The following is an 11,622-nucleotide window of genomic DNA, read 5'->3' on the forward strand; positions in this document are numbered from 1 at the left end:
CATACAGCAACACTGCAGAACACATATTTGCTTCCATTTTGCCCTGCTCAGGTTCTGTGTCTGAATGGTAATGTGTGTCTTTGTTTTCTCATTGCAGAGTCTCTCACTGGATTTGTTTGGTGAAGTAGCAGCAAAGACTTTGCAGCCTTGGACTTCTCTTCTGCAACCGCAGTATTTGGGGGGGGTGGGGGGGCAGGGACGGGGGAGGGGAACATCAGAAGGAGTCAGGAGACCTTTCACGTTCTCTACATGCTTGACTCAGGGATGAGTACAGGCAGAGTGAACGCATACAGCATAGTATCCTCTGAGGAAGACGGGCTGAGGTTGACCACCATGCCAGGAGTCAATGGCTTTGGGAATGGTAAGATCCACACCAGGAGGAAATGCCGAAACAGGTTCGTGAAGAAGAATGGCCAATGCAATGTCGAGTTCACCAACATGGATGACAAGCCTCAAAGATACATCGCTGACATGTTCACGACATGTGTCGACATCCGCTGGAGGTACATGTTGTTGCTCTTCTCCCTTGCCTTTCTGGTGTCCTGGTTATTATTTGGGCTGATTTTCTGGCTCATTGCACTTGTCCATGGAGATCTAGAAAACCCAGCCGGGGATGACAACTTCAAGCCTTGTGTTCTTCAAGTTAATGGCTTTGTGGCTGCTTTTCTGTTCTCCATTGAAACCCAAACGACGATCGGCTATGGATTCCGCTGCGTGACAGAGGAGTGCCCGATAGCTGTCTTCATGGTGGTGGTGCAGTCCATTGTGGGGTGTATAATCGACTCCTTCATGATTGGGGCAATCATGGCAAAGATGGCCAGGCCCAAGAAAAGGGCCCAAACGTTACTTTTCAGCCATAATGCTGTCGTGGCCATGAGAGATGGGAAGCTCTGCCTGATGTGGAGAGTTGGGAACCTTCGAAAAAGCCACATTGTGGAAGCCCACGTGAGAGCTCAGTTAATTAAGCCTAGAATCACCGAGGAGGGGGAATATATCCCCCTCGATCAAATAGACATCGACGTTGGGTTTGACAAAGGCTTAGACCGTATTTTCTTGGTGTCGCCAATCACTATTCTTCATGAGATCAATGAGGAAAGTCCGCTGTTTGGAATTAGCCGCCAGGACCTGGAAACAGATGATTTTGAAATTGTGGTGATCCTTGAAGGGATGGTAGAAGCCACAGCCATGACGACACAAGCTCGGAGCTCCTACTTGGCCAGCGAGATCCTGTGGGGCCACCGCTTTGAGCCCGTCCTGTTTGAGGAGAAAAACCAGTACAAAGTAGACTACTCACACTTCCACAAAACCTACGAGGTGCCGTCGACCCCGCGCTGCAGCGCTAAGGACTTGGTGGAGAACAAATTCCTGCTCCCTAGCACCAACTCCTTCTGCTACGAGAATGAGCTGGCCTTCATGAGCCGTGATGAGGAGGAGGAGGAGGAAGAGGACGATGACAGCAGGGGTCTGGATGACCTGAACCCGGACAACAGGCATGAATTTGACAGGCTTCAGGCCACGATAGCACTGGATCAGAGGTCATATAGAAGGGAGTCAGAAATATGACCCAGGGCCCCTTCGCTAACTGATCTGAGGTTATTTTTCCTCTCATCTCTTCCCCTACCACCTGCTCAAATTATGCAGAACAATGCAAGTGCCATAGGAATGCTTGAGAAATTAGTATTGTTTGTAGTTTTAAGTTTCATTGCAATAACCACTGACCGGTTTGTGATAGGAAACCACAGCAGGCCACTGAGTGTTTTGAACTTCCAAGGTTGATAAAGCTATTAGAAAATGTATTGGAATCATATTCAATATGGCGGCACAGATAAGGGAGAACACCGGGGGGTGGGATCTGCAGGAGTACCTTCTTTGCACGCAGAGAGCTGGTGATTTTGTTTTCTTTCACTCTATGAAAATGAAAGCATTTTCCTGGAGCTGAGCTCTGCAAGGTTCAAAAGGAGGAAATATCAGGAAACAAATCCTTTTTTTTTTGTTTCGTTTCTTTTAGCTGAACACAAACATTATATATATTTCTGGCAGGAGATGTGATTCAGTTGCACAAGAATGACACTTGAAAACATGTAACATAAAGTACTCCTTTTTCAATTTGGGGGAAGGGAAATGAGGATTTAATTTGTCAATTTAGTGCCCAGGAGACTGTTTACCAATAATAATAATGTAATAATCATACATTCAAAATGTGATTCAATATATTTGTAAAACAAAGAAGGCAATGAAGAAGCTGCATGAATTGTTTTAGGGCTGACTCCCAGGGTGTTCAGCAGGCTGCCTCCTGGTTATTAGCTGGCAAAGCTTTGTAACCGGGTCGCAGCACTGACGGGCAGAAGCCCAGTGGCAGCAAAAGCAAGGAGCACAATTACTGGCAATGTAGCACAGGGAATGCTAGACTCTGGGATAAACAAACAATTAATAATAGTAATAATAATAATAATAATGAACACGCTGATGGAAATATTTATTTTTGGGGTGGGGAGGGATTGAGCAGGTCTGCTGGGTTATCATTTTTGAGCACTGATATTTTGTTTTTTGCACCTTTGGCTAAAATGAGCGGGATTCTCGTTTGGGGTTAATCAGCTTTGCTCTGTTAAGTAGCTAAGAAGCAAGCTTCTGTTCTGAGTCACTTGCAGTCAGTGGGGTTGTTACTGAGAATGAAAAGTGACCTCATGGGCCAGCCTTTAAATCAGGAGTGGCAAATCTGAGCCTGAGAAAGAGCCAGACTTTACCAATGGACATTGCCAAAGAGCCACAGTAACACGTCAGCAGCCCCCCGCATCAGCTCCCCCCCCCCGCCACTCCCAGTGCCTCCTGCCCACCGGCAGCCCCACCAATCAGCACCTCTCCTTCCCTTCACACACCTCCCGAACAGCTGTTTCATGGCGTGCAGGAGGCTCTGGGGGGGAAGGAGAGGAGCAAGGGCAGTGCAGGCTCAGGGGAGGGCATGAGAAGGGGTGGAGTGGGGGCAGGACCTGTGGCAGAGCCAGGGGTTGAGCAGTGAGCATCCCCCAGCACACTGGGAAGTTAGCGCCTGTCGCTCCAGCCCTGGAGTTGGTGCCTAGACAAGGAGCCGCAAATTAACGTCTGAAGAGCCGCATGTGACTCCGGAGCCACAGGTTGGCCACCCCTGCTTTAAATAGTGTAAATGGAGCTGCCGTCTACTTATTGACTTCAGGTTTACACTAGCTTTGGATCTGCCTCCGTATCTCCAGTGGGACCATTCAGAATGTTAATTTTTTTAAGGAATTGAATGGAAGTTCTAGAAGTCAGGTATTGCCTATTTTCCCCAAAAGTCTGATTCCCCCCCCCCCGCAAACAATTCCGTTGTTTTAAACATGAAAACCTATGTGCACTATTTTTTTTGGTCCTTTTGCACAGAGCAAAATTCACAATGTGTTGGTTGCCCGCCCTTGTATTAGCGTCTATTCTATTCTTGAGCATGTTTGTAACTGATGAATTGGACATTGGACAGTGCTATGTGCAACGGCCAAAAAAGAGAACCGATGATTTCTCTGATTCAAACCTCATCTACTCTCAAACCAGGGGTCCCATGCCTTAGAGATGCAAAATTGTTCAGCTATATACAGCTTTTCCCCAGCACAAGAATCCCTGCTTTGAATTGTTTCCTAGTCAAGCGCTCTTCCTCCAGCCTTACGGCATGTCATGTGTCACTCCATATGGGTTCAGCCATGCAGCAAGAGCACAGAACAGATCACAGGCAATAAACAGGGCCCACACTGCACACATTACAGGCTATTATTGATTGCCGGCTGTTTGTTATTCCAAAAGGCACAAAAGATCATGCCTGTACTTGTGTGGGAGCTTTTGCTCCCAGAGGGAAAGGACATCGGGGCTATCTAGCACTGCACAGAGAAAGGATCCATCTAAAATCAGAATAAAATCATTACTGGGCCTATCATTACCTGTGTCCCAGTGGCCTAAGATTCACATGGACAGTTGTCACTTTCCTACATACTGAACTTCCCAGTGACAGCTAGTGTAGAGTTCAGAAACTCCTGCTCTAAAAATTCAGACTCCTCCCACTTCAACTAAAGGAGAAACTCTAGTAGCTATTGGCAGTATAGTGCCTATGACATACAGTTGCACAGCTTTTATTCTATCCAACAGAGAGCAGTGGTGGGTGCACAGACCCATTAGCCAATTAATTTGCTGTAGCATCCAGATCAGTGAAAGAGGGAATGAAAGGGGGGGCCCTGAGATGTGGTCATCAGCTAAATCATTCATTACCCACACTCAGCTCTCGTTATCTTTCCAGGGCATTGCAAACAGTAATGAATGTAGCCTCCTCCAGTGCATGTGAGGAGTTAAGTATTGTCATCCCCTGTGGCACAGAAAGGTTAAAGGACTTGCTCAAGGCCATTGAGGGAGTTGGTGTCAGAGACAGGATTAGTCCTGTGCTCAGATCACCTGTGTCTCTTGAGAGAGCTCCCACTTTTTCCTCAGCAGACCTACTTCTCAAGCCAGAGTGCTGCACGGGCCCTCCTGTACTGCTGCATACAAAGCACTGGCTGGAACGTGCAGCTTGGATGGTAACAATTAGCTCTAAAGAACAGGAGAGGTCACCAAAACAGAAGTTACTGCTCCGGGGAGTTTTCCTCCAAGTCATCCTGGTACCATTTCCAGCATCCGTTAGCCTTTCCAGCAGTGATTGAAAGCTTCATGCTGCTCACTCAAGGGGCTGCTTTATTTTTGGCTTCCTAAATGATGTGCAGTCCTGCTCTTTGGAGGAAGGGGGGAGAAAGCATCTGCTTCTCCTTGACAAATGTCAGCACGGCTGTGACTATTTTCGTCTGGCCTAACGCATGGGCCTCCTGAATTCTAATCCCAGCTCTGCAAAGGACTTGACATGTGGCCTTGGACAAGTCTCTTAATATGTCTCCCTCATTCTACCTGTAAAATCAGAGTGCTTCAGAGGGGTGATTGGAAAGATTAACTGTTTCATGTGACTGTCGCCCATGCTGCAGGGGTAGGGTTGCTAATTTTGTTTGGACGTACTCCTGGAGGTTTCATCACATGACACAGTCTTTAATTAAAGATGCATCTTTAATTCCTGGAGACTCCAGGACAGGAATGGAGGGTTGGCAGCTGTTGCAATGTCACTGATGTCATGGGAACGCTGCATCAGTTTATGCCAGTGCAGGATGGGCAATGTTTGTCCAGTGCCCTGAAAATGTTCAAAGCTGAGAATTTGTCCCCTGTGTAACTGGAGCATATGGTTACACAATCAGAGATGGGCATGGCTGCATAGAGACATAGTCACACCTGCCCTGCAAAGCCCCATGCCAGAGGCATAACTTTTTTGTGTTTCTAAGGCAGAAAATGCAGGTGTGATCCCACCCCCTTCCCTGCACAGTTCCAGCTAAACCATGACAATTTCCTTTCTTTGATTCTAGGGACAGTTTTGGTGCCTGCTTCTTGAGCAACAGTGGGGATGGGGGAGGGGGGAAAAGGAGGGAGGGCAAGGATCTTTCTTGCCGGTATTATTTATTTATTTTTCTTTTTTCTAAAATGCTTTTTTTGGTGGCTTTAGGTTCTTTTGAGAAAGATGCACAACTTTGCTGCTGTCAGGTTCCTTTCGTAATATGTATCACGGTAAATATTTATATAGAAAACTGAAAAGAGAGAAAAAAATAGAGATGTCTTTAAGTAAATTATTGCTTTTAAAGAAAATATTATATAATTGTACAGTCCCACCTGGGAGAATAGAATAATATATACATATGTATTTTTAAACTACTGCATAAGAGGATGTGAACTAGCTTGTGGAAAACCCATGCAGCCCTAGTGAATTGAATTTCAAAGACTTTTCCTCAGTCTTGTTCACACGCCCCCCCAACCCGAACATCTCGCTCATGAAGAGCTAGTTCTGGAGAGTAATGTTATATATAATGTATAGTTTGAGAGATGGAATGTGCTGTTACATAATGTATAGATTTTTTTTTCTGCCTACCTGTGAGTGTATAGCTGGTCAGTCTTTTTACAACTATCAGGGAGCAATATAAGGATGTCCCTACAGTTTCCTCTCGGCTAACAAATAGTATTATTGCATCAGAACACAAACATGCAAAAAGAAAATAAGCCAAACAACGTCTGTGTATTTGACATTTGTAAAGAGGACCATCTCCCATCCGTCAAGAAGCTTGCGATGTAGTGAGCAGGCTACAAAAGGCCACGCTAGGAGCACTCTTCATGCACATTGTACGTGTCGACAAGCCAGTCACGCAAAAGTGTTTTGCTCTTAAAAGGGGTGGCCCTGGGTATGGTGGTGGGTGTGGCCAACCCATTAATGAATGGGGCTTTGCCTTTCAAAGGCGTGGCCTTCTGAGAGGGATGTGACACCACACTGAAGGGCTGGAGTGGAATAGGTCAGGAGTCACTGGACGGAGTTCCTCTGGATGTACACAGGTACAACTAAAGCAGAATTTGCCATGTGAAGAGATACTCTATCAACTTCAGTCCTGGTGTCTTCAACCTGGATTCCACACCAATCTCAGCCCAACTCAGGGATTCCCTGACAGGCCAAGCAAGACTGGATTCTCCATGTGATTGGACAATGTTTGGTCCAGTCTCTGCCAAGCTCTTTGTGTTTCTTTGGTTGGTGTGTGGGATTGTTTTGTTTGTTTGTGTTTAATTTCCTGAGTTCAGGGACAAGTAGGAGATCTTCATAGCCAACCGGAGACCGACATCTTTCTGGAAAGGGCTTTTTGAGCAGAGCAGGTGAAGTGGTTGCTAGGCAGAACACCTGCCAGCCATTTCCTTGAAGCTTAAAACCCTGGTTATGTCTAGTTAACTCCCTGGTGTGACTCTTGGTCCTCAGAGAATCTGACATCAGAGATGGAAATGACCCACCAAGTCCTCTCTGCCATCCCGTCTGTCTGTAATAAACTCTCCCTTAGTCAGGGCTTGAGCAAACCTACATAAGTAACAGCTGCTTTGGAAAGGAATCAATTTGATTGGCTGGCTGGGACCCTGGGCCAGATCCTGCTCTCATTTCCACGGGTGCAGCCCCAGGGAAGTCAATCAGGTTGCACTAGTGAAAGCAGAAACTGGTCTCTATCCTAAGATCCCTGGTTCTAGAACATATTCCCTGCTTCCTCAAATATAGCTACACCATGAGACTTTGCAGAACAATGGCTGCTCAGCTTGCAATGGGGAAATTGAATCCCCATCCCTCCCACCCAGGGGTTGGCAGAAGGTCTCCCTTCCCTCCTTGGATAGTTTCTGGGTGACTCTTAGCCCAGCTCTCTCCAAATGATCGGGTATACAGGATAATTCAGCTGTTGCTTGCATACAGGGAATGGAAACTGTCATGATAAACCTTAGCTGCTTCTTATTTAATCTAGTGCACTTAGTCTTTAGGGCTGGGACAATCACTTACCTGTAACCTTTTGAGATTCGGTGCCTGCTTGACCTTCAAACCTTTTGTAGGAGATGAATTCAAAGCCACCTTTTCTATCTTTAATAAGGCAGAACAAATGTGTTTATTTTTAAACTTTCCTGCTCTTTTCTTTTCACTTGAGCTGAAGACCAAAAGAGTCGCTCTTCTTTTCCTTGCACTTCAAAAGGCAGGAGTGAGTCTATAGAGCATGTGTAAAAGAGATAGGCCTAAAGCTGCACATGTCTGAGCTGGAGCCACCTCTCAAACCCCTTGCAATTCAGGGATGCTGGGATCTGGGGTGTGGCTTGTCTGGTTGTAGAATTAAAGCTCAGCCTTGAAATGTGGATTTGGGTTTGGATCTAGGAAATCCCAAACTCTCCAAAATGTCAGGTGTATTTCGATCTGGATATTTATTTTAGGCCCATCTTCTAATAGCTACAATTAGTGCAGAATCCTCTTTGAGTCCCCTGTTCAGCAAAGCACTTTAGCATGTGCTTAAAGTTAGGTTCATGCTTAAGTGCATTGCTTAATCCTGTGTGTGTGCTATGGGTGAATCAGAGCCATAGGGCCAACTCTTGGAGTACTTATTCATGCCTTCTCAAGCTGACATCAAGGGGAGCATTGCCTGAGTAAGGAACATCCTGATTTGGTCCATTGTGAACCATTTTCCTCCAAAGAGCTCAACTGGCAGATGGTGATACAGAGAGAATTTGTTGAATTTCATATTCTTCTGTTCTGAAAAGACCTTCATTGTCTTTGACTTTGCTGTTTCTCTGCTCCACTCTCTGTGTGCCTGTTTGTGTGTACACTGAAAAGCCAAATGGACGTTTTCTCCAGACCACGCTGCCTTTGGCTGGTGCTTTAATAGTCCCCAGTTGACAATGGAATCTGGAACTGATTCTCCAGTGCCCTGATTCATAACTGAGCCTTGTGGAGTCACTCTCACTAGTACAAAGTGAGTGAACAATCCCACCATTCTGACCTGGATGCATTTCATGCTCACTTTGCACGGGTGTCAGGACTTGTCTAGACGGTGTGGCCATGTGCACTTAGAGGGATCTGAATTGTAAATCGCACCAATGTGTTATGCACTAACTGGCCCGTGTGGACCCTGCTGACATGCACTAAATGTTCCCTAAGGCATGTTAACATAGTACAGTTTCAACAGTACTATGTTAACGCGAATTTTCAGTGCACACCAACAGAGTCAACAGATAGGCCAGTTAGTGTGCGACATGGCGCTCTTTAGAATTCACAGCTCTCTAGTGAGCATTGCTGTGCCATGTAGACAAGGTGCCAGGTGCTGGAGAATCGGATACTGTATCCTCAGGCAGGTCAGTTGCCAGAGAGCATTTGCTTTCTGGAGAATAAAAATTACATGGTGATGGAGTCCATTCTTGGAGGATTGTTTTTATATATAGTGGTTAGAGATGTTGCCAGGCCTTCTGGGTATATCTGTATCATTTCCACTAGCACTGTTTGTTCTGTGTTTCATGGCACATATATCTGAGATATATGTGACAATATACATATGTAAGTAAAATGTATTTCATGTGACAAAACTGGCCAATTTTCCTGTTCTTTTAAATATATATAAATATAAAAGTATCCAAAAGATATAAATAGCATAGAGAAAATAATCTAAATATGTAATAAATGTATTTTGATCTATTTAAAATATGCTGTATATTTCAAAGATCATAAAAATTGTCTGGTTGTATTGTATTTTAAATATATTTTATTACCTTGTTACTTGTCACATATATTATTTAAATGCGCAGCAAACTTGGTCAGACATTGAGCAAAAATCTGGGCAAGCTATGCTGATCAGTAGGACGTTAACATGAAGAGCATCAAGTCAGTAAGAGCAAAGAAGGAAGAAAATCTCTTAACCCCTTCATGGCTAGGCTTCCCTGTGTCCTCTCTGTAGTAGTAGAAAGCCCAATGATTGTTTGAAGCACTGATCTCTCAGTGGAAAGTTGGCGTTCAGAAGTGAGGGATCTGGTACATGGGGGAGCAGCTAAGTGGTTAAAAGGGACTTGCTTGTGCTAACAAAACAGAAATTCCCCATGAGCTGAACAGATCTATCCACTTGCTGGCTTAATTGAGATAGCAAAATTTCAGGTGGCTGGGTTTGGGGTGGGGAGGAGCATTATCAAGCTTCGATGACAGGAAGTTGATGAAATATTTTTGGGGGCGTGACATTCTAAGTTTTTAAAGCTTTTTAGAAGACTATTAAAATGGGACATTGTTTAAGAGATCTTAGCCACAGGGCCCAATTATGATCTCATTTACACTGGTGTAAATCAGGAGCAACTCAATTGACATCAATGAGGTTATGCCATTGTAGAAATGAGATCAGCATTGAGCCCTACAAAACAACAGGGAAAGGAGTTTCAGCCAACTTTTCTTTCCATCTTGTTGGGAGGTTAAAAATCTCCCTCACTTTCAGCAGACATGGGGAAGGGGTCACAGGAAGAATCAGTAAGGCAGAGAAGGGCAGCACAATGCCAACAAAGTGATACTACTGAAACACACAGAAGAGAACCTACAATAGACTGGGTCTCGTACTAAGAGGAAAAGGTGTGGAAGCAGAGAGGAAACTGGGAAATGTGTATTGAACCAGGACAAAAATAGCCCAGCTGTGAGGATGGCTGAGTCCAAATCACTATCCAAAAGTTTCTCCAGAGCAACAATATTTGTCCCACATGGCAGAATCAAGGGACCATTTGTCTGAAGTGTCCTTGAATTCCAGTGGGAGCTGTTTTCAAAGTGCACTTCTTCCATGAAAGGATGTTACATAACACAGTGTATAGACTTGAGCTCACATGACAGTTCTCCAGATCTTTTAGCAACAGAAGAGAAATATGCTAGAAAGTAACAGGTTTCAGAGTAGCAACCGTGTTAGTCTGTATTCGCAAAAAAGAAAAGGAGTACTTGTGGCACCTTAGAGACTAACAAATTTATTTGAGCATAAGCTTTCGTGAGCTACAGCTCACGTCATCGGATGCATCCGATGAAGTGAGGTGTAGCTCACGAAAGCTTATGCTCAAATACATTTGTTAGTCTCTAACGTGCCACAAGTACTCCTTTTCTTTTTTGCTAGGAAGTAAATAATACATAGAGATTACATGGTGGACACAACGACACTGGGTCAGCCCTTCTGGGTTTTCCTCTTAACTCTTCTACATGAGTTTTTTGGGGTCGGAGGGCACATGGGTTGCTGATCTGATTTGGAGCCTTTGCCAAATAGGTCAGGTCTGAATTCAGGCCAGGTTAGTAGTGTCCAAAAGTCGACATACTTAGATAGCTGCTTGTTTGGTAGCCTGGTGATTTCAGACCAGTTCCTTAGTAGAGAGCTCTCAGCATCACAAAAACCATGGCCAAGAGCTGGCTCTAATTAGCAACCTTTTGATCACCTCAACAGCAAGACCAAGAACACAAACGATTCAAGGGCTAGAGAAAATGCCTTGCAGTGAGAGATGTAAATTGCTCAAACTGTTTCGCTTATTAAAAAGAAGATTGAGAGGTGACTTGATTGCAGTCTTTAACTAACTTCCTAGGGAGCAAATACTGGGTACTAAAAGGTTCTTTAATTTAGCGGAAAAAAGCATTGTGAGAACCAATGGCTGGAAGCTGAAGCCAGACACATTCAGATCAGAAATTAGGCACAAATTTTTAACAATGAGGCTGAGTAGCCACTGGAACAAACTGCCAAGGAAGTGGTGGATTCCCCATCTCTTGACATCTTCAGATCAAGACTGGATGCCTTTCCGGAAGAGAGGCTTTTGCCAAAGACAAGCTCAGTACATGGGTAACTGGGTGAAATGTAGTGATAGCCTGTGATAGCCAGTAGGTCAGACTAGATCAGAGGTGGGCAAACTACCATCCGCAGGCCACATTTGGCCCACAGGACCTTCTTACCTGGCCCCTGAGCTCCTGGCCCAGGAAGCTCGCCCCCGGCCCCTCCCCCACTGTCCTCCCTTTCCTGCAGCATGCCGAGCCGCTGGAGTAATGCTCTGGGTGGCCAAGCAGCGTGGTAAGGGGCAGGGAGCAGAGGGGGTTGGATAGAAGGCAGGGGAGTTGGAGGTGGTGGTCAGGGGGCAGGGATGTGGATAGGAGTCGGGGCAGTCAGAGGGCAGGAAACAGGGGGGGTTGGATGGGGCAGGGGTCCCTGGGGACAAGTCAGGAATGAGATGGGGGGTTGG

General features: G+C 45.4%; 1 protein-coding gene across 1 annotated transcript; it reads left to right on the top strand.

Annotated features, from left to right (window-relative positions):
- The first annotated feature begins 205 nt into the window (after positions 1–205).
- Positions 206–10,381, top strand: LOC119862502 (ATP-sensitive inward rectifier potassium channel 12). Its single transcript, XM_043493683.1, has one exon. The coding sequence runs from the start codon at positions 250–252 to the stop codon at positions 1,561–1,563; it is 1,314 nt and encodes a 437-aa protein (XP_043349618.1). The 5' UTR covers positions 206–249; the 3' UTR covers positions 1,564–10,381.
- Positions 10,382–11,622: the final 1,241 nt, after the last annotated feature.

The sequence above is a fragment of the Dermochelys coriacea genome, chromosome 10, assembly GCF_009764565.3.
Source record: "Dermochelys coriacea isolate rDerCor1 chromosome 10, rDerCor1.pri.v4, whole genome shotgun sequence".
Classification (NCBI taxonomy): domain Eukaryota; kingdom Metazoa; phylum Chordata; order Testudines; family Dermochelyidae; genus Dermochelys; species Dermochelys coriacea.